The sequence below is a fragment of the Antedon bifida genome, chromosome 11, assembly GCF_963402885.1.
Source record: "Antedon bifida chromosome 11, ecAntBifi1.1, whole genome shotgun sequence".
Lineage (NCBI taxonomy): Eukaryota > Metazoa > Echinodermata > Crinoidea > Comatulida > Antedonidae > Antedon > Antedon bifida.
The window spans coordinates 8,575,669-8,602,688 of NC_136236.1; the positions used below are offsets into that span (position 1 = coordinate 8,575,669).

At 32.5% G+C, this 27,020-nt stretch overlaps 2 protein-coding genes across 2 annotated transcripts in view; both read right to left on the bottom strand.

Moving 5' to 3' along the window:
- The window catches only part of LOC144856109 (uncharacterized), a 37,046-nt gene extending 16,723 nt beyond the window's left edge, over positions 1-20,323 (bottom strand). The window contains exons 1-22 of the mRNA XM_078714079.1: positions 20,246-20,323; positions 18,916-19,020; positions 18,564-18,674; positions 16,790-16,900; positions 16,235-16,345; positions 15,575-15,679; positions 15,223-15,333; positions 12,426-12,530; positions 12,122-12,226; positions 11,718-11,828; positions 10,691-10,795; positions 10,387-10,491; positions 9,985-10,095; positions 8,807-8,911; positions 8,455-8,565; positions 5,687-5,791; positions 5,336-5,446; positions 2,572-2,676; positions 2,219-2,329; positions 1,426-1,530; positions 829-933; positions 356-460 (exon numbers count right to left, since the gene is read on the bottom strand). Of these exons, the coding sequence (XP_078570205.1) occupies positions 356-460; positions 829-933; positions 1,426-1,530; positions 2,219-2,329; positions 2,572-2,676; positions 5,336-5,446; positions 5,687-5,791; positions 8,455-8,565; positions 8,807-8,911; positions 9,985-10,095; positions 10,387-10,491; positions 10,691-10,795; positions 11,718-11,828; positions 12,122-12,226; positions 12,426-12,530; positions 15,223-15,333; positions 15,575-15,679; positions 16,235-16,345; positions 16,790-16,900; positions 18,564-18,674; positions 18,916-19,020; positions 20,246-20,323 (2,337 nt within the window). The remainder of the gene's footprint in view (positions 1-355; positions 461-828; positions 934-1,425; positions 1,531-2,218; positions 2,330-2,571; positions 2,677-5,335; positions 5,447-5,686; positions 5,792-8,454; positions 8,566-8,806; positions 8,912-9,984; positions 10,096-10,386; positions 10,492-10,690; positions 10,796-11,717; positions 11,829-12,121; positions 12,227-12,425; positions 12,531-15,222; positions 15,334-15,574; positions 15,680-16,234; positions 16,346-16,789; positions 16,901-18,563; positions 18,675-18,915; positions 19,021-20,245) is intronic.
- Positions 1-27,020, bottom strand: part of LOC144856255 (uncharacterized) — a 112,701-nt gene that overhangs the window by 76,457 nt on the left and 9,224 nt on the right. The window lies entirely within an intron of this gene.

Genomic DNA, 27,020 nt, shown 5'->3' on the forward strand with positions numbered 1-27,020 from the left:
GTAGACCGAATTAAATAAATTGTCTCTTATATTGTAATTTTACAGAATCATAAAAGAAATCATAATCGTGTAGTTTATGCATACATGTTAACGTGAACATTGCTTTCTGTCATGATTCTAAATTCAACTCTTTTATAATGACATGTCCACATATAAAACATAGTCAATATACCAATCTCACAATAACTGTAGGATCTTGTTTAATTACTACTAAATAATTATTGCAGCAAGTAATTCTAAATAACTCAATCAATTGTAATATGATATGAAATAAAGTAGATAAAATATATTTGCGGCGCAGATCATACGTACGTTATAGGTGTAATCATATAAATTATTTCTAGACTTATATTACCTTGTTTTGTGCTGTTATTGAAGCACCTTGTTTCCTGAGATAGTTTACTACTTCTAAGGTAGGTTTATTTGAACGCATGTATTCATGCAGCGGGGTGTTTCCGTCCTATAGAGAAAAAAATTATTATGACCAAGTTTATTATTAAACTTAAAAAATAACAGTAGCACATACCATGAATATATTGGAATCTATTCGAAAATTAGTATTGTGGGAAGGAGATGTTGAGTGTTATGCAAGATGCAATAATATGAGATAGTTGTAATTGAAAGTAGTATTCGTACTGGAATAGAAACGTTTGAACATTCCGCGGCGTGTTCTTCCAGTCATAATTCATTCGTATCCTTATTGATTATTTTGATGCCATTGTTGTAAGTTACATCACACCAAAACATTACATTTTTAAATAGGGTTAAAAATAGATAAATAAACATACTTTTGCCGACGTTAGGAACTTATCTGTAGCCATATATTACCTTATTTAGTGCTTTTACGGATGCACCTTGCTTCGTGAGATAGTTTACTACTTCTAAGGTAGGTTTATTTGAACGCATGTGTTCATGCAGCGGGGTGTTCCCGTCCTTTCAAGAAATTATAATCATGAAGTTTATACAAACAGTGTATTGCAGCAAATAATTATAGTTAGATTAGATAATGATAAACAAAAAACACACAAAGAAATTGAAATAAAACGTTTTTCTTGTGCATATCCTGTGAACGTAGACCGAATTATATCAATGTCTCTTATATTGTAATTTTATAGAATCATAAAAGAATTCATAATCGTGTAGTTTATGCATACAGGTTAACGTAAACATTGCTTTCTGTCATGATTCTAAATTCAGCTCTCTTATAATGACATGTCCACATAAAACATAGTCAATATACCAATCTCACAATAACTGTAGGATCTTGTTTAATTACTACTAATTAATAATTATTGCAGCAAGTAATTATAAATAACTTAATCAATTGTAATGATATAAAATAAAGTGGATAAGATATTGTTGCGGTGCAGATCATACGTACGTTATATGTGTAATCATAATAACTTATCTGTAACCCTATATTACCTTATTTAGTGCTGTTATTGAAGCACCTTGTTTCCTGAGATAGTTTACTACTTCTAAGGTAGGTTTATTTGAACGCATGTATTCATGCAGCGGGGTGTTTCCGTCCTATAAAGAAATTATACATACAGGTTATTGTAGAAAATCGTTTTAGTTATGCAATGATAAATAATACACAAATAAATTAAAATAAAAGGTTTTGCTGGTGCTTATGCTCTGAACGCAGACCGAATTATATCAATTGTCTGTGGATTCCCTAATTTTGAAATTTTACTGACAAAAGAAATCATAATCGTGTAGTTTATACATACAGATTAATGTGAACATTGCTTCCAGTCATCATTCTAAATTCAACCATTTTATAATGACATGTCCACATAAAACATAGTTAAATTGATAATTTATTCAATAAATTATCTCTATCCCTATTACCTTATGCTATGTGATGAAGATGTAATATTACATAATAATGAAGACGTACGTAAGGCAGCACTTAGTGGAGCACTGTGGCGCAGTGGTTAGAGCATTGGACTTGCAATCAAGAGGTTGCCGATTCAATTTAACAAAGGATGCGGATAATTAAAAAAATATATATTTTCATTTCCTATTTAGAGATTTAATCTCGGTACCACGAACGTTAGTGGTGTCCAACTGCATTTGCTTGCTGTAACCACTCTTGTGCAGGTATAGAGTTATGAACAACACCATACTCGTGATCTGAGGTGTGTTTGAGTCCCACCCGATAATTACACAATGTTAGATCACGGGAATTTATGCCCACTCTTATGTACTTCACCTTATTCTGTAATGTTGGAGATACACCAAGTTTAATAAGATTAGACACTATTTCTAACGTAGGTTTAACATATCTACCACTTAGATGTATATGTAGAGCATTGCGTCCTTTCTAAAAAATAAAAAATTGTATATTTTTAATAAATAAATATTTTTAAATCAAATTAATCGAAAGTCGCTAAAATGTATTATTTATAACAAGAGAAGTTGCATCATGTTTATAAAAATTAACATATAGTACAATACCTTCTTACGTGTGAAGGTAAAAAAACGAAGCAAAACATAATAATTATTATTAAGCATACTATTACCAGTATGATATACTATTGCAATTTAAAATGTTTGTCAAATTACCTCTTTTGGTAATGTTGGTGATACACCATTGGTTATCAGACAGTACACTATCTCTAATTTAACATCATCACGCTCCAGATAAATATTTATCGGTGTGTATCCATTCTGTGAATAAATCATAAACATAAAATTATAAGGATTCTTATTCTTATTGTTAGACACAACTGATAACATGATTGGTTGTTGTTGTTTTGTGGCTGATGCAACATGAATATTATAAGACATCATTGTGTTTACAAAACACTTCAGATACAGGAATACTCATACTTTTTACTCATACAATTATAAGGAATGGCAGAACGTTTGTTTGTTTTATATTTGTTTCTCATTCATCAATACTGTATTACAAATACATATAATAAAATGACACGATGAGAGCAAGATGATAACTCTATAAGCTCTAGAGCTTGTTTCCATAAGGACTCCCGACATAAAAAAATAACATACACCAACAATCTTAATTAACAAGCAAATCCTAATTAAATCATAAGTTGCAATGCAGAAGATGTGTTTAAGTGTATATTTGAATTGATTATGATTTCCAATGTCCTTTAAACTATTATGTGACACATTATATCGTAGGCAACCACCTTTCTTACGTGTGGTGATCCTTTAAAAGAGATGGACGCTTACAAGAGGTGGTGGTTCTTTAAAAGTGGTGGTCACTAATTTTATTACATAATATTGAAGACGTACGTAAGGCACTTTTCTCTCAAGTTCATTATAAATCACACGTATTTATTTTATACAAATTAAATTAAACAAAGGATGCGGATAATTTAAAAAATATATATTTTCATTTCCTATTTAGAGATTTAATCTCGGTACCACGAACGTTAGTGGTGTCCAACTGTATTTGCTTGCTGTAACCACTCTTGTGCAGGTATAGAGTTATGAACAACACCATACTCGTGATCTGAGGTGTGTTTGAGTGCCACCCGATAAATACACAAGAATATAGATCACGGGAATATAGGCCCACTCTTATGCGCATTAACTTATTTTGTAATGTTAGAGATACACCAAGCTTAATGAGATAAGTCACTATTTCTAACGTAGGTTTAACATATCTACCACTTAGATGTATATGTAGAGCATTGCTTCCCTTCTAAAAAAATGTTATATTTTTAATAAATAAATATTTTTAAATCAAATTATTCAAAAGTCGCTAAAATGTATTATTTATACCAAGAGAATTAATAATAATTAACATACAGTACAATACCTTCCTACGTTTAAAGGTAAAAAATGATTCAAAAATATATTTGCGGTGTAGATCATACGTACGTTATAGATGTAATCATATACATTATCTCTAGACCTATATAACCTTATTTTGTGCTGTTACGGATGCACCTTGCTTTGTGAGATAGTCTACTACTTCTAAGGTAGGTTTTATTTGAACGCATGTATTCATGCAGCGGGGTGTTTCCGTCCTATAAAGAAATTCTACATACAGGTTATTTCAGAAAATCATTTTAGTTATGCAATGATAAATAATACACAAATAAATTAAAATAAAGGTTTTGCTGGCAGGTGCTTACGCTCTGAACTTAGACCGAATTATATCAATTGTCTGTGGATTCCCTAATTTTGCAATTTTACTGACAAAAGAAATCATAATCGTGTAGTTTATACATACAGATTAATGTAAACATTGCTTCCAGTCATCATTCTAAATTCAACCATTAATTTTATAATGACATGTCCACATAAAACATAGTTAAATTCATTCAATAAATTATCTCTATCCCTATTACCTTATGCTATGTGATATGAAGATGTAATATTACATAATAATGAAGACGTGCATAAGGCAGCACTTAGTGGAGCACTGTGGCGCAGTGGTTAGAGCATTGAACCTGCAATCAAGAGTTTGCCAGTTCAAGCCCGGCCCGCGATTTTTTTTCGTATATAAGTTGGGGACCCCATGTGAAAAATAACCAAACTACTTCCTAAATATAACTAAACCTAACCCTCCAAATAATCTCTCTCACTATAAAGTAAAACTAGTAAGCTCATGGGAGTCGAACCTCATACATGGACATGTAAAGTCCATAGTCGTATCCACTCGACTACACAGACGGCTCGACAGAAATCGTTTACATTAGCGAATTGTAGTTAGCTCAATTCTTACGTCACACCTTATGGATATGACCAATGAATATTGATGTTTATTTTGTGACGTTTCATAAGGGGTCCTCAACTTATGTACGAGAAGAAATATTGCGGCCCGGTCACTGCGGTGTTGAGTCCTTGAGCAAGATTCTTTATCCACATTGTTTCTCCCAACCCAGGTGATATAAATGGGTACCGGTATGTTAAAAGTACTGGGAAGGTAAATCAGACTCGGGAGGAGTGGCGTACCCCGCAAACATACACACTTAGTGGAGCCTGGCCCAAACGCTAAGGAAATGGAGATGTACACCAAGGCCGTTAACATTAGCTTAGGTTTCGACTTTACTACTTTACTTACGTAGGGCACTTTTCTCTCAAGTTCATTATAAATCATACGTACTTATTTTATACAATAAAAAATTAAATTAAACAAAGGATGCGGATAATTAAAAAAATATATATTTTCATTTCCTATTTAGAGATTTAATCTCGGTACCACGAATGTTAGTGGTGTCCAACTGTATTTGATTGCTGTAACCACTCTGATGCAAGTATAGAGTTATGAACACAACACTAGTGATCTGGGGTGTTTTTGAGTCCCACCCGTTAGATCACGGGAGTATATGCCCACTCTTATGTACTTTACCTTATTCTGTAATGTTGGAGATACACCAAGTTTAATAAGATGAGTCACTATTCCTAACGTAGGTTTAACATATCTACCACTTAGATGTATATGTAGAGCATTGCTTCCTTCCTATAAAATAAAAAATTTTATATTTTTAATAAATAAATATTTTTAAATTAAATTAATCGAAAGTCGCTAAAATGTATTATTTATACCAAGAGAAGTTGCATCATGTTTATAATAATTAACATACAGTACATTACCTACTTACGTTTAAAGGTAAAAAACGAAGCATAACGTAATAATGATCATTAAGCATACTATTACCAGTTTATCATACTATTGAATTTAACATTTTTGTCAAATTACCTCTTTTGGCAATGTTGATGATTCACCATTGGTTATCAGACAGTACAATATCTCTAATTTAACATCATCACGCTCCAGATAAATATTTATCGGTGTGTATCCATTCTGTGAATAAATCATAAACAAAAAATATAAGGATTATTATTCTTATTGTTAGACACAACTGATAACATGATTAATTGTTGTTGTTTTGTGGCTGATGCAATATGAATAGTATAAGACATAATATTGTGTTTACAAAACACTTCAGATACAGGAATACTCATACTTTTTAATCATACCATTAAAAAGAATGGCAGAACGTTTGTTTGTTTTATATTTGTTGTTCATTCATCAATACTGTATTACAAATACATATAATAAAATGACAGGATGAGAGCAAGATGATAACTCTATAAGCTCTAGAATTTGTTGCCATAAGGACTCCCGACATAATAAAAACAACATACACCAACAATCTTAATTAACAAGCAAATCTTAATGAAATCATAAGTTGCAATGCAGTAGATGTGTTTATGTGTATATTTGAATTGATTATGGTTTCCAATGTCCTTTAAACTATATTATGTGACACTTATATCGTAAGCAACCACCTTTCTTACGTGTGGTGATCCTTTAAAAGAGATGGACGCTTACAAGAGGTGGTGGTTCTTTAAAAGTGGTGGTCACTAATTTTATTACATAATATTGAAGACGTACGTAAGGCACTTTTCTCTCAAGTTCATTATAAATCACTGACGTATTTATTTTATACAAATTAAATTAAACAAAGGATGCGGATAATTTAAAAAATATATATTTTCATTTCCTATTTAGAGATTTAATCTCGGTACCACGAACGTTAGTGGTGTCCAACTGTATTTGCTTGCTGTAACCACTCTTGTGCAGGTATAGAGTTATGAACAACACCATACTCGTGATCTGAGGTGTGTTTGAGTGCCACCCGATAAATACACAAGAATATAGATCACGGGAATATAGGCTCACTCTTATGCGCATTAACTTATTTTGTAATGTTAGAGATACACCAAGCTTAATGAGATAAGTCACTATTTCTAACGTAGGTTTAACATATCTACCACTTAGATGTATATGTAGAGCATTGCTTCATTCTAAAAAAAATGTTATATTTTTAATAAATAAATATTTTTAAATCAAATTAATCAAAAGTCGCTAAAATGTATTATTTATACCAAGAGAATTAATAATAATTAACATACAGTACAATACCTTCCTACGTTTAAAGGTAAAAAATGATTCAAAAATATATTTGCGGTGTAGATCATACGTACGTTATAGATGTAATCATATACATTATCTCTAGACCTATATAACCTTATTTTGTGCTGTTACGGATGCACCTTGCTTTGTGAGATAGTCTACTACTTCTAAGGTAGGTTTATTTGAACGCATGTATTCATGCAGCGGGGTGTTTCCGTCCTATAAAGAAATTCTACATACAGGTTATTTCAGAAAATCATTTTAGTTATGCAATGATAAATAATACACAAATAAATTAAAATAAAGGTTTTGCTGGCAGGTGCTTACGCTCTGAACTTAGACCGAATTATATCAATTGTCTGTGGATTCCCTAATTTTGCAATTTTACTGACAAAAGAAATCATAATCGTGTAGTTTATACATACAGATTAATGTAAACATTGCTTCCAGTCATCATTCTAAATTCAACCATTAATTTTATAATGACATGTCCACATAAAACATAGTTAAATTCATTCAATAAATTATCTCTATCCCTATTACCTTATGCTATGTGATATGAAGATGTAATATTACATAATAATGAAGACGTACATAAGGCAGCACTTAGTGGAGCACTGTGGCGCAGTGGTTAGAGCATTGAACCTGCAATCAAGAGTTTGCCAGTTCAAGCCCGGCCCGCGATTTTTTTTCGTATATAAGTTGGGGACCCCATGTGAAAAATAACCAAACTACTTCCTAAATATAACTAAACCTAACCCTCCAAATAATCTCTCTCACTATAAAGTAAAACTAGTAAGCTCATGGGAGTCGAACCTCATACATGGACATGTAAAGTCCATAGTCGTATCCACTCGACTACACAGACGGCTCGACAGAAATCGTTTACATTAGCGAATTGTAGTTAGCTCAATTCTTACGTCACACCTTATGGATATGACCAATGAATATTGATGTTTATTTTGTGACGTTTCATAAGGGGTCCTCAACTTATGTACGAGAAGAAATATTGCGGCCCGGTCACTGCGGTGTTGAGTCCTTGAGCAAGATTCTTTATCCACATTGTTTCTCCCAACCCAGGTGATATAAATGGGTACCGGTATGTTAAAAGTACTGGGAAGGTAAATCAGACTCGGGAGGAGTGGCGTACCCCGCAAACATACACACTTAGTGGAGCCTGGCCCAAACGCTAAGGAAATGGAGATGTACACCAAGGCCGTTAACATTAGCTTAGGTTTCGACTTTACTACTTTACTTACGTAGGGCACTTTTCTCTCAAGTTCATTATAAATCATACGTACTTATTTTATACAATAAAAAATTAAATTAAACAAAGGATGCGGATAATTAAAAAAATATATATTTTCATTTCCTATTTAGAGATTTAATCTCGGTACCACGAATGTTAGTGGTGTCCAACTGTATTTGATTGCTGTAACCACTCTGATGCAAGTATAGAGTTATGAACACAACACTAGTGATCTGGGGTGTTTTTGAGTCCCACCCGTTAGATCACGGGAGTATATGCCCACTCTTATGTACTTTACCTTATTCTGTAATGTTGGAGATACACCAAGTTTAATAAGATGAGTCACTATTCCTAACGTAGGTTTAACATATCTACCACTTAGATGTATATGTAGAGCATTGCTTCCTTCCTATAAAATAAAAAAATTTATATTTTTAATAAATAAATATTTTTAAATTAAATTAATCGAAAGTCGCTAAAATGTATTATTTATACCAAGAGAAGTTGCATCATGTTTATAATAATTAACATACAGTACATTACCTACTTACGTTTAAAGGTAAAAAACGAAGCAAAACGTAATAATTATCATTAAGCATACTATTACCAGTTTATCATACTATTGCAATTTAACATTTTTGTCAAATTACCTCTTTTGGCAATGTTGATGATTCACCATTGGTTATCAGACAGTACAATATCTCTAATTTAACATCATCACGCTCCAGATAAATATTTATCGGTGTGTATCCATTCTGTGAATAAATCATAAACAAAAAATATAAGGATTATTATTCTTATTGTTAGACACAACTGATAACATGATTGATTGTTGTTGTTTTGTGGCTGATGCAATATGAATAGTATAAGACATAATATTGTGTTTACAAAACACTTCAGATACAGGAATACTCATACTTTTTAATCATACCATTAAAAGGAATGGCAGAACGTTTGTTTGTTTTATATTTGTTGTTCATTCATCAATACTGTATTACAAATACATATAATAAAATGACAGGATGAGAGCAAGATGATAACTCTATAAGCTCTAGAATTTGTTGCCATAAGGACTCCCGACATAATAAAAACAACATACACCAACCATCTTAATGAACAAGCATATCTTAATTAAATCATAAGTTGCAATGCAGAAGATGTGTTTAAGTGTATATTTGAATTGATTATGGTTTCCAATGTCCTTTAAACTATTATGTGACACTTATATCGTAAGCAACCACCTTTCTTACGTGTGGTGATCCTTTAAAAAAGATGGACGCTTACAAGAGGTGGTGGTTCTGTGGTGGTCACTAAATTAATTAAAGATGTAGTGGTCGCTTAAGAGAGGTGATGGTCCTTTAAAAAGATGATATCTAACAAGAAGTAAAGTCAATATATCTTAATTCATCAGTGTTATTTCCATCTTATTTATTTTTTTTTATCTAGTATTAAATTATCTCTATCCCTATTACCTCATGCTATGTGATATGAAGATATATTATTACATAATATTGAAGACGTACGTAAGGCACTTTTATCTCAAGTTCATTATAAATCACACGTACTTATTTTATACAGTAACAAATTAAATTAAACAAACGATGCGGATAATTAAAAAAATATATATTTTCATTTCCTATTTAGAGATTTAATCTCGGTACCACGAACGTTAGTGGTGTCCAACTGTATTTGCTTGATGTAACCACTCTTGTGCAGGTATAGAGTTATGAACAACACCACACTCTTGATCTGAGGTGTGTTTGAGTCCCACCTGATAATTACACAATGTAGGATCACGGGAATATATGCCCACTCTTATGTACTTTACCTTATTCTGTAATGTTGGAGATACACCAAATTTAATGAGATTAGTCACTATTCCTAACGTAGGTTTAACATATCTACCACTTAGATGTATATGTAGAGCATTGCTTCCATCCTAAAAAAATACAAAATGTTATATTTTTAATAAATATTTTTCTTCGATGGATTATACAACATGGATTAACTAAATCAAATTAATCGAAATGTTCTAAAATGTATTATTATACCAAGAGCAGTTGCATCATTTTAATAATAAATAAACAACATACAGTACATTACCTTCTTACATTTGAAGGTAATAATATGATGAATAAAAACGAAGCAAAAAAAAAAAATTATCATTAAGCATACGTGTACTATTACCAGTATGCTATACTATTTCAATTTACATTTTTTGTCGAATTACCTCTTTTGTTAATGTTGGTGATCCACCATTGGTTATCAGACAGAACCATATCTCAAATTTAACATCAGCACGCTCCAGATAAATATTGATCGGTGTGTATCCACTCTGTGAAGAAGTCATAGACATAATATAATGAGTCTTATAAATAACTTTTTTTGTTATTTATATATTGAAATAGACCGAATAAATGAAATGAAATAGTGTTACATAATGTAACAACAGAAAACATGAATACCCATTTGCGGCGCAGATCATACGTACGTTATAGGTGTAATCATATACATTATTTCTAGACTTATATTACCTTGTTTTGTGCTGTCATTGAAGCACCTTGTTTCTTGAGATAGTTTACTACTTCTAAGGTAGGTTTATTTGAACGCATGTATTCATGCAGTGGGGTGTTTCCGTCCTATAGAGAAAAAAATTATTATGACAAAGTTTATTATTAAACGTAAAAAATAACAATAGCATATACCATGAATATATTGGAATCTATTCGAAAATTAGTATTGTGGGCAGGAGATGTTGAGTGTTATGCAAGATGCAATAATATGAGATATATGAGTTTCCATAAAGACTCCCGACATAAAAAAACAACATACACCAACAATCTTAATTAACAAGCAAATCCTAATTAAATCGTAAGTTGCAATGCAGAAGATGTGTTTAAGTGTATATTTGAATTGATTATGGTTTCCAATGTCCTTTAAACTATTATGTGACACATATATCGTAAGCAACCACCTTTCTTACGTGTTGTGATCCTTTAAAAAAGATGGACGCTTACAAGAGGTGGTGGTTCTGTGGTGGTCACTAAATTAATTAAAGATGTAGTGGTCGCTTAAGAGAGGTGATAGTCCTTTAAAAAGATGATATCTAACAAGAAGTAAAGTCAATATATCTTAATTCATCAGTGTTATTTCCATCTTATTTATTTTTTTTTATCTAGTATTAAATTATCTCTATCCCTATTACCTCATGCTATGTGATATGAAGATATATTATTACATAATATTGAAGACGTACGTAAGGCACTTTTATCTCAAGTTCATTATAAATCACACGTACTTATTTTATACAGTAACAAATTAAATTAAACAAACGATGCGGATAATTAAAAAAATATATATTTTCATTTCCTATTTAGAGATTTAATCTCGGTACCACGAACGTTAGTGGTGTCCAACTGTATTTGCTTGATGTAACCACTCTTGTGCAGGTATAAAGTTATGAACAACACCACACTCGTGATCTGAGGTGTGTTTGAGTCCCACCTGATAATTACACAATGTAGGATCACGGGAATATATGCCCACTCTTATGTACTTTACCTTATTCTGTAATGTTGGAGATACACCAAATTTAATGAGATTAGTCACTATTCCTAACGTAGGTTTAACATATCTACCACTTAGATGTATATGTAGAGCATTGCTTCCATCCTAAAAAAATACAAAATGTTATATTTTTAATAAATATTTTTCTTCGATGGATTATACAACATGGATTAACTAAATCAAATTAATCGAAATGTTCTAAAATGTATTAATTATACCAAGAGCAGTTGCATCATTTTAATAATAAATAAACAACATACAGTACATTACCTTCTTACATTTGAAGGTAATAATATGATGAATAAAAACGAAGCAAAAAAAAAAAAATTATCATTAAGCATACGTGTACTATTACCAGTATGCTATACTATTTCAATTTACATTTTTTGTCGAATTACCTCTTTTGTTAATGTTGGTGATCCACCATTGGTTATCAGACAGAACCATATCTCAAATTTAACATCAGCACGCTCCAGATAAATATTGATCGGTGTGTATCCACTCTGTGAAGAAGTCATAGACATAATATAATGAGTCTTATAAATAACTTTTTTTGTTATTTATATATTGAAATAGACCGAATAAATGAAATGAAATAGTGTTACATAATGTAACAACAGAAAACATGAATACCCATTTGCGGCGCAGATCATACGTACGTTATAGGTGTAATCATATACATTATTTCTAGACTTATATTACCTTGTTTTGTGCTGTCATTGAAGCACCTTGTTTCTTGAGATAGTTTACTACTTCTAATGTAGGTTTATTTGAACGCATGTATTCATGCAGCGGGGTGTTTCCGTCCTATAGAGAAAAAAATTATTATGACAAAGTTTATTATTAAACGTAAAAAATAACAATAGCATATACCATGAATATATTGGAATCTATTCGAAAATTAGTATTGTGGGCAGGAGATGTTGAGTGTTATGCAAGATGCAATAATATGAGATATATGAGTTTCCATAAAGACTCCCGACATAAAAAAACAACATACACCAACAATCTTAATTAACAAGCAAATCCTAATTAAATCGTAAGTTGCAATGCAGAAGATGTGTTTAAGTGTATATTTGAATTGATTATGGTTTCCAATGTCCTTTAAACTATTATGTGACACTTATATCGTAAGGAACCACCTTTCTTACGTGTGGTGATCCTTTAAAAAAGATGGACGCTTACAAGAGGTGGTGGTTCTGTGGTGGTCACTAAATTAATTAAAGATGTAGTGGTCGCTTAAGAGAGGTGATGGTCCTTTAAAAAGATGATATCTAACAAGAAGTAAAGTCAATATATCTTAATTCATCAGTGTTATTTCCATCTTATTTATTTTTTTTTATCTAGTATTAAATTATCTCTATCCCTATTACCTCATGCTATGTGATATGAAGATATATTATTACATAATATTGAAGACGTACGTAAGGCACTTTTATCTCAAGTTCATTATAAATCACACGTACTTATTTTATACAGTAACAAATTAAATTAAACAAACGATGCGGATAATTAAAAAAATATATATTTTCATTTCCTATTTAGAGATTTAATCTCGGTACCACGAACGTTAGTGGTGTCCAACTGTATTTGCTTGGTGTAACCACTCTGATGCAGGTATAGAGTTATGAACAACACCACACTCGTGATCTGAGGTGTGTTTGAGTCCCACCCGATAATTACACAAGAATATAGATCACGGGAATATAGGCCCACTCTTATGCGCATTAACTTATTTTGTAATGTTAGAGATACACCAAGCTTAATGAGATAAGTCACTATTTCTAACGTAGGTTTAACATATCTACCACTTAGATGTATATGTAGAGCATTGCTTCCCTTCTAAAAAAAATGTTATATTTTTAATAAATAAATATTTTTAAATCAAATTAATCAAAAGTCGCTAAAATGTATTATTTATACCAAGAGAATTAATAATAATTAACATACAGTACAATACCTTCCTACGTTTAAAGGTAAAAAATGATTCAAAAATATATTTGCAGTGTAGATCATACGTACGTTATAGATGTAATCATATACATTATCTCTAGACCTATATAACCTTATTTTGTGCTGTTACGGATGCACCTTGCTTTGTGAGATAGTCTACTACTTCTAAGGTAGGTTTATTTGAACGCATGTATTCATGCAGCGGGGTGTTTCCGTCCTATAAAGAAATTCTACATACAGGTTATTTCAGAAAATCATTTTAGTTATGCAATGATAAATAATACACAAATAAATTAAAATAAAGGTTTTGATGGCAGGTGTTTACGCTCTGAACGTAGACCGAATTATATCAATTGTCTGTGGATTTCCTAATTTTGCAATTTTACTGACAAAAGAAATCATAATCGTGTAGTTTATACATACAGATTAATGTAAACATTGCTTCCAGTCATCATTCTAAATTCAACCATTAATTTTATAATGACATGTCCACATAAAACATAGTTAAATTCATTCAATAAATTATCTCTATCCCTATTACCTTATGCTATGTGATATGAAGATGTAATATTACATAATAATGAAGACGTACGTAAGGCAGCACTTAGTGGAGCACTGTGGCGCAGTGGTTAGAGCATTGAACTTGCAATCAAGAGTTTGCCAGTTCAAGCCCGGCCCGCGATTTTTTTTTCGTATATAAGTTGGGGACCCCATGTGAAAAATAACCAAACTACTTCCTAAATATAACTAAACCTAACCCTCCAAATAATCTCTCTCACTATAAAGTAAAAGAAGTAAGCTCATGGGAGTCGAACCCCATACATGGACATGTAAAGTCCATAGTCGTATCCACTCGACTACACAGACGGCTCGACAGAAATCGTTTACATTAGCGAATTGTAGTTAGCTCAATTCTTACGTCACACCTTATGGATATGACCAATGAATATTGATGTTTATTTTGTGACGTTTCATAAGGGGTCCTCAACTTATGTACGAGAAGAAATATTGCAGCCCGGTCACTGCGGTGTTGAGTCCTTGAGCAAGATTCTTTATCCACATTGTTTCTCCCAACCCAGGTGATATAAATGGGTACCGGTATGTTAAAAGTACTGGGAAGGTAAATCAGACTCGGGAGGAGTGGCGTACCCCGCAAACATACACACTTAGTGGAGCCTGGCCCAAACGCTAAGGAAATGGAGATGTACACCAAGGCCGTTAGCATTAGCTTAGGTTTCGACTTTACTACTTTACTTACGTAGGGCACTTTTCTCTCAAGTTCATTATAAATCATACGTACTTATTTTATACAATAAAAAATTAAATTAAACAAAGGATACGGATAATTAAAAAAATATATATTTTCATTTCCTATTTAGAGATTTAATCTCGGTACCACGAATGTTAGTGGTGTCCAACTGTATTTGCTTGCTGTAACCACTCTGATGCAAGTATATAGTTATGAACACAACACTAGTGATCTGGGGTGTGTTTGAGTCCCACCCGTTAGATCACGGGAGTATATGCCCACTCTTATGTACTTTACCTTATTCTGTAATGTTGGAGATACACCAAGTTTAATAAGATGAGTCACTATTCCTAACGTAGGTTTAACATATCTACCACTTAGATGTATATGTAGAGCATTGCTTCCTTCCTATAAAATAAAAAATGTTATATTTTTAATAAATAAATATTTTTAAATTAAATTAATAGAAAGTCGCTAAAATGTATTATTTATACCAAGAGAAGTTGCATCATGTTTATAATAATTAACATACAGTACATTACCTACTTACGTTTAAAGGTAAAAAACGAAGCAAAACGTAATAATTATCATTAAGCATACTATTACCAGTTTATCATACTATTGCAATTAAAAAATTTTGTCAAATTACCTCTTTTGGCAATGTTGATGATTCACCATTGGTTATCAGACAGTACAATATCTCTAATTTAACATCATCACGCTCCAGATAAATATTTATCGGTGTGTATCCATTCTGTACGAGAAGAAATATTGCAGCCCGGTCACTGCGGTGTTGAGTCCTTGAACAAGATTCTTTATCCACATTGTTTCTCCCAACCCAGGTGATATAAATGGGTACCGGTATGTTAAAAGTACTGGGAAGGTAAATCAGACTCGGGAGGAGTGGCGTACCCCGCAAACATACACACTTAGTGGAGCCTGGCCCAAACGCTAAGGAAATGGAGATGTACACCAAGGCCGTTAGCATTAGCTTAGGTTTCGACTTTACTACTTTACTTACGTAGGGCACTTTTCTCTCAAGTTCATTATAAATCATACGTACTTATTTTATACAATAAAAAATTAAATTAAACAAAGGATACGGATAATTAAAAAAATATATATTTTCATTTCCTATTTAGAGATTTAATCTCGGTACCACGAATGTTAGTGGTGTCCAACTGTATTTGCTTGCTGTAACCACTCTGATGCAAGTATATAGTTATGAACACAACACTAGTGATCTGGGGTGTGTTTGAGTCCCACCCGTTAGATCACGGGAGTATATGCCCACTCTTATGTACTTTACCTTATTCTGTAATGTTGGAGATACACCAAGTTTAATAAGATGAGTCACTATTCCTAACGTAGGTTTAACATATCTACCACTTAGATGTATATGTAGAGCATTGCTTCCTTCCTATAAAATAAAAAATGTTATAAGGAAAAGGGAATGGCAGAACGTTTGTTTGTTTTATATTTGTTGTTCATTCATCAATACTGTATTACAAATACATATAATAAAATGACAGGATGAGAGCAAGATGATAACTCTATAAGCTCTAGAACTTGTTGCCATAAGGACTCCCGACATAACAAAAACAACATACACCAACAATCTTTAAATTAAACAAAGGATGCGGATAATTAAAAAAATATATATTTTCATTTCCTATTTAGAGATTTAATCTCGGTACCGCGAACGTTAGTGGTGTCCAACTGTATTTGCTTGCTGTAACCACTCTTGTGCAGGTATAGAGTTATGAAAAACACCATACTCGTGATATGAGGTGTGTTTGAGTCCCACCCGATAATTACACAATTTTAGATCACGGGAATATATGCCCACTCTTATGTACTTTACCTTATTCTGTAATGTTGGAGATACACCAAGTTTAATGAGATTAGTCACTATTTCTAACGTAGGTTTAAAATATCTACAACTTAGATGTATATGTAGAGCATTGCTTCCCTTCTAAAAAAATGTTATATTTTTAATAAATAAATATTTTTAAATCAAATTAATTAAAAGTCGCTAAAATGTATTATTTATACCAAGAGAATTAATAATAATTAACATACAGTACAATACCTTCCTACGTTTAAAGGTAAAAAATGATTCAAAAATATATTTGCGGTGTAGATCATACATACGTTATAGATGTAATCATATACATTATCTCTAGACCTATATAACCTTATTTTGTGCTGTTACGGATGCACCTTGCTTTGTGAGATAGTCTACTACTTCTAAGGTAGGTTTATTTGAACGCATGTATTCATGCAGCGGGGTGTTTCCGTCCTATAAAGAAATTCTACATACAGGTTACTTCAGAAAATCATTTTAGTTATGCAATGATAAATAATAAATAAATAATACACAAATAAATTAAAATAAAGGTTTTGCTGGTGTTTATGCTCTGAACGTAGACCGAATTATATCAATTGTCTGTGGATTTCCTAATTTTGCAATTTTACTGACAAAAGAAATCATAATCGTGTAGTTTATACATACAGATTAATGTAAACATTGCTTCCAGTCATCATTCTAAATTCAACCATTAATTTTATAATGACATGTCCACATAAAACATAGTTAAATTCATTCAATAAATTATCTCTATCCCTATTACCTTATGCTATGTGATATGAAGATGTAATATTACATAATAATGAAGACGTACGTAAGGCAGCACTTAGTGGAGCACTGTGGCGCAGTGGTTAGAGCATTGAACTTGCAATCAAGAGTTTGCCAGTTCAAGCCCGGCCCGCGATTTTTTTTTCGTATATAAGTTGGGGACCCCATGTGAAAAATAACCAAACTACTTCCTAAATATAACTAAACCTAACCCTCCAAATAATCTCTCTCACTATAAAGTAAAAGAAGTAAGCTCATGGGAGTCGAACCCCATACATGGACATGTAAAGTCCATAGTCGTATCCACTCGACTACACAGACGGCTCGACAGAAATCGTTTACATTAGCGAATTGTAGTTAGCTCAATTCTTACGTCACACCTTATGGATATGACCAATGAATATTGATGTTTATTTTGTGACGTTTCATAAGGGGTCCTCAACTTATGTACGAGAAGAAATATTGCGGCCCGGTCACTGCGGTGTTGAGTCCTTGAGCAAGATTCTTTATCCACATTGTTTCTCCCAACCCAGGTGATATAAATGGGTACCGGTATGTTAAAAGTACTGGGAAGGTAAATCAGACTCGGGAGGAGTGGCGTACCCCGCAAACATACACACTTAGTGGAGCCTGGCCCAAACGCTAAGGAAATGGAGATGTACACCAAGGCCGTTAGCATTAGCTTAGGTTTCGACTTTACTACTTTACTTACGTAGGGCACTTTTCTCTCAAGTTCATTATAAATCATACGTACTTATTTTATACAATAAAAAATTAAATTAAACAAAGGATGCGGATAATTAAAAAAATATATATTTTCATTTCCTATTTAGAGATTTAATCTCGGTACCACGAATGTTAGTGGTGTCCAACTGTATTTGCTTGCTGTAACCACTCTGATGCAAGTATAGAGTTATGAACACAACACTAGTGATCTGGGGTGTGTTTGAGTCCCACCCGTTAGATCACGGGAGTATATGCCCACTCTTATGTACTTTACCTTATTCTGTAATGTTGGAGATACACCAAGTTTAATAAGATGAGTCACTATTCCTAACGTAGGTTTAACATATCTACCACTTAGATGTATATGTAGAGCATTGCTTCCTTCCTATAAAATAAAAAATGTTATATTTTTAATAAATAAATATTTTTAAATCAAATTAATCGAAAGTCGCTAAAATGTATTATTTATACCAAGAGAAGTTGCATCATGTTTATAATAATTAACATACAGTACATTACCTACTTACGTTTAAAGGTAAAAAACGAAGCAAAACGTAATAATTATCATTAAGCATACTATTACCAGTTTATCATACTATTGCAATTTAAAATTTTTGTCAAATTACCTCTTTTGGCAATGTTGATGATTCACCATTGGTTATCAGACAGTACAATATCTCTAATTTAACATCATCACGCTCCAGATAAATATTTATCGGTGTGTATCCATTCTGTGAATAAATCATAAACAAAAAATATAAGGATTATTATTCTTATTGTTAGACACAACTGATAACATGATTGATTGTTGTTGTTTTGTGGCTGATGCAATATGAATATTATAAGACATATTGTGTTTACAAAACACTTCAGATACAGGAATACTCATACTTTTTAATCATACCATTAAAAGGAATGGCAGAACGTTTGTTTGTTTTATATTTGTTGTTCATTCCTCAATACTGTATTACAAATACATATAATAAAATGACAGGATGAGAGCAAGATGATAACTCTATAAGCTCTAGAACTTGTTGCCATAAGGACTCCCGACATAATAAAAACAACATACACCAACAATCTTAATTAACAAGCAAATCCTAATGAAATCATAAGTTGCAATGCAGAAGATGTGTTTATGTGTATATTTGAATTGATTATGGTTTCCAATGTCCTTTAAACTATATTATGTGACACTTATATCGTAAGCAACCACCTTTCTTACGTGTGGTGATCCTTTAAAAGAGATGGACGCTTACAAGAGGTGGTGGTTCTTTAAAAGTGGTGGTCACTAATTTTATTACATAATATTGAAGACGTACGTAAGGCACTTTTCTCTCAAGTTCATTATAAATCATACGTATTTATTTTATACAAATTAAATTAAACAAACGATGCGGATAATTTAAAAAATATATAATTTCATTTCCTATTTAGAGATGTTATCTCGGTACCACAAACGTTAGAGGTGTCCAACTGTATTTGCTTGCTGTAACCACTCTTGTGCAGGTATAGAGTTATAAACAACACCACACTCGTGATCTGATGTGTGTTTGAGTGCCACCCGATAATTACACAAGAATATAGATCACGGGAATATAGGCCCACTCTTATGCGCATTAACTTATTTTGTAATGTTAGAGATACACCAAGCTTAATGAGATAAGTCACTATTTCTAACGTAGGTTTAACATATCTACCACTTAGATGTATATGTAGAGCATTGCTTCATTCTAAAAAAAATGTTATATTTTTAATAAATAAATATTTTTAAATCAAATTAATCAAAAGTCGCTAAAATGTATTATTTATACCAAGAGAATTAATAATAATTAACATACAGTACAATACCTTTCTACGTTTAAAGGTAAAAAATGATTCAAAAATATATTTGCGGTGTAGATCATACGTACGTTATAGATGTAATCATATACATTATCTCTAGACCTATATAACCTTATTTTGTGCTGTTACGGATGCACCTTGCTTTGTGAGATAGTCTACTACTTCTAAGGTAGGTTTATTTGAACGCATGTATTCATGCAGCGGGGTGTTTCCGTCCTATCAAGAAATTATAATCATGAAGTTTATACATACAGTGTATTGGAGCAAATAATTATAGTTAGGTAATGATAAATAATACACAAAGAAATTGAAATGAAAGGTTTTGCTGGTGCATATGATGTGAACGTAGACCGAATTATATCAATATTGTCTGTGCATTCCCTTATTTTGCAATGTTACTGATAAAAGAAATCATAATCGTGTAGTTTATACATACAGGTTTATGTCAACATTACTTTCTGTCATGATTCTAAATTCAACATTATAATACTATGTCTACATAAAACATAGTTCAATTAATAATGTCATTGCAAAATATACCAATCTAACAATAACAGTAGGATCTTGTTTAATTACTACTAAATAATTATTGCAGCAAGTAATTCTAAATAACTCAATCAATTGTAATATGATATCAAATAAAGTGGATAATAATATTATTAAATTTCTTTCTTTCTTAAACTTCCTTCTAATATATATGCTGTATAACGTACCTCTCAGCACTATACATCCAAACCGAAGATATGCCCCTGTCGGTAACCAGGGTTCGGTAGTAAATTGAAACCTGGTGAGAACCCGATTATCCCGGACTCGAGCGCCTCAAATGATAGCAGGCATAAGGAAACTGAAACTCATAAAGTGAATAGGTTTACTGTATTCTTAAGTTATGGAAGACAGCAAGTTTGTTTCCCTGTTCACACTGATAGAACAAAGAAATGAATGAACGTTTCGGGCGAGTGGTAAAATTCGACTTCTATATTTATATGCTATAGATGTTCAATTAATTCATCATATAACAGAATAATATACAATGTTAAACTGTATAACATATATGTAATGTACACAAAAATGTTGTAAATTATTTATAGTGGCAATTTGAGGCCAATTTGCTGTTATTAGAATTGGCAATGTCATTTTCGAACGAATCTTCTGCTGGCGCAAGTGTGCTTTTTCAAGTTGTTGCATGGGTTATAAAGAAGTCTCACTTTATGTTTTTTCGGAATAGTACATAATTAATGGCGAATATGTTATCGGTGTCGTTCCGAGTCTTCCGGTCTGGGGTGTCAATATCATTTTGGAAATTATTTGGCCGGAGAGTGACAGTAGAATCGGGTGTAAAATGTGTGTAAAAAATTAATTATCACACATGCTGCCATCATGTGAGGTGGCGAAATATATAGCATAAAACCATATATGTTATTCATGGTCTGTGATGCTTGGGGTTTAGCCCATTTAAGTTGCTGTATGGTCAAACGGTTTGAGTCCCTCTCAAAATAGTCTAAGACTGTTTGGGAATTTAGAGGAGTCTGTATCAATACTTGGTTATGTGTCTGAAATTTGTGATTAGTTAAATCGTGCACGTGAGATGATAAACAGAAATTAGGTAAATATTCAAGTTAAAATGCAGAGAATGTTCGATAGAAAAGAAGACAATAGAGGTTTTAGTTCGGAGAATGACGTGTTGGTTATGTTGCTTCTTTCCAGTCAACTATTATTTGCAAGAATTGCTGGTCCTTACAAACTAGGAGAAGTTGATTATGTGATAGATACTAGATACTCCAGATTGGCGTAAGAAGAAGCGACTAAACACGTTGAAACTGTACACGAAAAAAAATAAGATAATTGTACGTCGAAGACTATTACGTGTGCTGTGGAAGATAATTCAGGGATCCTGATACATATGTTAAGTTCAATAATTCAGATTTTCTTGAACAAACAACATTGAACACACATTTTGTCAATTGTTTACGTGATCAGAAGGTAAATATAATAATATAAACGTAAACAAATTATTCTGTTAAAATGCAAAAGAAGAATCACAAATAAGTTGAAAAAATATAATTTTTAGTAGCCTAAACTGATTTAAAAACATAATTTTTAATTAAAAAACGTAAACTTGGTTTATTTAATTAAATGTAATTATTAATTTATACATGATTTGATCTCTACATAAAGCAAGGCACTTTTAATTGTTAGAATAAACGTTTTTAATTCAATTTTCCCTTAGTAGGGAAAAAATCCATTGCACAACAGGGATTTTCAGCATATTAGGCCTAAAATCATTTAGCCATAATGTCCAATATATTATTTATTGAATAACATTATGTTATATCTACCTTTTCTAATCCTTATTTGAGGGCTATTTTAAATTATTTACTAATTCAATGACATTCAGGTCTAGCGTAGGGCCTATCACAGTATAATTTGCAGACCACCCTATACAGTATAATATTTAGTATAGCCAAAGATATTTAATGACTGATTAAATGCCGTAATAATCGAATTTAAAAATCAACAAAATATATAATAGTCTAACATCAAAATGTATGAATTGTTTAAAAAAATGTGTATACAGAAATGAAAGTTACTATCCTTAGTAGCATTATCCATTATCGATAGAGGTAAAATATTATGTCTCTTTTTAATAATCACATTATTTATTCTCTAAAAAGTTCAAAAATACTTTAAATAGTTTAAGACTATAACATTTTAGGCGTAATCGTTACAGTACCGTTTCGTGTGTGTTGTCAGTGCCATAATGTAATTCAATGTACATGCTTGTGCTCGAGAGAACGTACGAAAGAACAAACATCGAACCATGACATTAAATTGCCTGAAATTTATTTATATAATTAGCTTACTATATAATTTATCAATAACCACATAAATCAGTTTTTACTGGGTAAAATACTGTTCAATATTCCATAAACTATGCTCACTCTAACATCGCGCGACTGAACATTAGCCATAAAGTAATGGAATGTTCCAGATACACAATAAACCAATAATACCACTTGCAATTAGTGACGAATCGCATATTCGCCGTTTATTGAGCCGCGTAAACAGTGTGCGCGATGCGCGTTTTCCTCCTACGAAGTGACGAATCGATATTCGACGGTCAGTGAGAGGAATAATTATAATAACATACAATATTCGCCAAATTATAATTAAAATAATTAATTAATGAAATAAGATACGCAGTTGATATTTGCATCAATTGCTCTTTAGAATAAATACTTTCAAAATATACACAAACAAATTTCGCGCCTACATGACGATTCGCCGGTTCGTGTGACGGGTGACGAGTGACGGTATGATTAGAAATGATATCATAGAGCCTAGTTGCAGTGCTTGGTATGATTAGATATTGTATTAGTATAACTTCCAACGCAAGATAAATCTTATCCTTTTTGCACTGATTATCGGAACGTTAATATCTACTACAGATTCGTATCTCATGCCGAGGATAGAGAACTGTAATGATCGTGTGGCTAGTGCTTTGTTTGACAGTAAGTTTGACCTCCTGAAGTGTTACTGACTAATTACTTTAACATAACGTGTGAAAGAAGAGTCAGCAATCGATTATTATGATGTCATAATTGTTTCTACAAACACATGTCGTTCATGACATGTCTTCATTTATTTTTTCATTCATTCATACTGCTTTTAGAATTCGCAATAAATAATTATAAATAAGTAATACTTAATATGAATGAGAGGTCATAAATGGAATAGGATGGTGGCGCTGCACTGCTTGCGTCAAGAGTGTCTTTTTCACTGCTCTGTGAAATAGTTTTTAATCCTTATATTTTAACAAGTTTTACATATAATCGTTTTAAATTTGTGGCGTACTTGTGTTGTGAACATGTTGTGGAACTACAGTTTGGTGATATTTATGTGTTATTTGATTGTTTCGTCGACTATCAAATGGTTGAAGCTAAGCCTACAACCGTTGTCTATTCTCGCTGTCTACTGTTCACGCTCGGGAAGAAATCCATTGAAAGCGCGCCAAGCTCGGAAGATATTGTTCTTGGTCTGCCGGACTGGGTGCCTAAGCGAAATGATCCTACCCGTAAACGCAAAGGCCATCGAGGAGGAATACGACACAGATTACAAAAGCGAAGAAACACTCTAGCATTACCGCAGATTACTTTTACAAATACGAGGTCAGTACTGAATAAAATCGAAGAATTCCAGAGCCTAGTCAAATATGATACATATTTTAGAAACTCATGTATAATTGGTCTTACCGAGACCTGGCTAAAGACGGAAACCCCTGACAGTGCTGTAGATTTAAATGGTTTCCTATTATTTAGAAATGACCGGATTCCAGAGCTATGTGGCAAGAAATGCGGAGGAGGTCTAGGCCTATATATAAACAGAAATTGGTGCACAAATATTACCGTAAAAAAATCGATCTGTGAGAGAAATATCGAGCTTTTATGCATATCGCTCAGACCGTACTACCTTCCTAGGGAGTTTAATCAAATCCATGTGATCCTGATCTATGTTCCACCCGACGCAAATGCGGATGAAGCCGCTCGTATTGTCGGAGATACTGTGAGTAATATATCAGAGGCATCCCCTGATTCCCCTAAATTCGTACTTGGAGATATAAACCACAGCGGCAAAGAAATAAAGAAAGCGTTGCCTACTTTCAAAAAGTACGTTGATAAACCTACTCGAGACGGGAATATCCTGGACCAGTGCTTCTGTAATTTAAACAAAGCCTATAGATGTATGATCAACGCTCCTATTGCAAGTTCTGATCATAACGTCATTACCCTATTACCAACATATAGACAAAAAATTAGAGCGGAAAAGCCTACCAGGAAAATAATTAAAGTTCGAAATAGTGAGGCAATAGAAAAGCTACAGGAATGTTTCCAGTCTACTGATTGGTCAACACTTATTGATACAGCAAATGACCTTAATTCAGCAGTACAAGTGGTGAATGATTATATCTCATTTTGCGAGGAATTATGTGTTGAAACTAAACGTGTCACCTTTTATCCAAATCAGAAGCCTTGGTTTACGCATAAAGTCAAAGCACTCATTCGCGAACGATCAAATGCCTTTAAAAGTGGTGATACAGTTCGCATTAAATCTATAAAAGCAGAAATAAAGAATGAGATAAAAAGAGCAACATATTTATTTAAAGGAAAGCTTGAAAATTCCATGGAATCTGGAGATGCCAAGGCGGCCTGGAATTGTATGAATATTATGTCTGGTGTTAATGCAAACAAGAAGACGGACCTTCTGCTATACAATGACGGTGATAAATTTGTAAATGACCTAAACAAGCACTTTGCGCGATTTGAGAATGCCAGTCATACCAATTGTACCAATCTGACTTCAAATATTATTACTAGCGAACAAGTTAAGATTCAGCCTTGGAAAATTGAAAAGTTGTTCAAAAAAGTGAAACGAAATAAAGCAAGTGGTCCTGATAACATTAGTGGCTGTATTCTGAGGACATGTGCCCATGAACTGTCTATTCCTTTTACCAAACTGTTTCAACTGTCGTTAGATAATCATATTGTACCATCGGTCTGGAAAGATGCATCTATTATTCCAGTACCCAAAATTCCAAACCCTAAGATTTTGAATGACTACCGCCCAATAGCCTTAACCTCGATAGTGATGAAATGTTTTGAAAAATTTATGTGTAACTCAATTATTACTCCCTTATCCCATTTAATTGATCCATATCAGTTTGCATACCAATCATGCAGATCTGTCGATGATGCGATACTAACTCTTACCCAACTGCTAAACCAGCATACAAATAACTTAAGTTGTTATGCGAGAGTTACCTTTGCTGACTTCTCCTCAGCATTTAATACCCTTAATCCTGCCATCTTAATAGATAAGTTGATTAAGCTAGAGGTGAACCCATCCATAATCAAATGGATTGAAAGTTTCTTATGCAATCGAACACAGAAGGTATCTCTTGGTAACTATAAGTCGAGTGTGATCAACACAAATATAGGATCACCCCAAGGTTGTGTGTTAAGCCCCCTCCTATTTATTTTATATACCAATGACTGTAAGTCAACTTCTAGTTGCATACATTATTTAAAATACGCGGATGATACCGCCATCGTTGGCCTATTAAAAAACAGAGCTAGTGAAACTGAATATCATGATGAAATCGTTGCTTTTTCGAATTGGTGTAAGGCAAATTGCCTCTTACTAAACGAAAAGAAAACCAAAGAAGTAATAATTGATTTTCGAAAAAAATGTACTGCTCTGGCTCCTCTAAAGATTAATAATCAGGAAATTGAATCTGTTGAAAGCTACAAATACCTAGGTGTGACTGTTGATAACAAATTTAGCTGGGAGAAACATTGTAAAAATACTATAAAAAAAGGAAATACACGACTGTTCTTTCTCAGAAAACTGAGAAATTATGGGGTAGATAGAACTGTATTAAATTTATTTTACTCTTCGATTGTTGAGAGTGTGCTCACTTTCTGTTGTGTTGCCTGGTTCTGTGGATGTAGAACAGAAGAAAAAACCAGATTACAACGAATATTAAATAAAGTAGGTAGGATCACAGGATCTAGACATAATTTAAATGACCTTTGCAACAAAATCATAAGAAATAAGGCTATGAAAATATGCGACGACTCAAACCACCCTTTAAATAAACATTATGTTAAAATGAGATCAAAAAGACTAAATGTGCTGATATCGTGCAATAGCAGGGTTATGCGATATTTTAATTCTTTTGTTCCGTATTCTATTAGACTGTTAAATGATTTTGCATAATTTTTGAAATTTTTGATGTATTGCAGCTTTTTATTTTTTATTAAATATTGTAATTAATTATTTTTTATATGAAACGTTTTTATATATTTTTGTACAATTTTGTGAAAAGCAC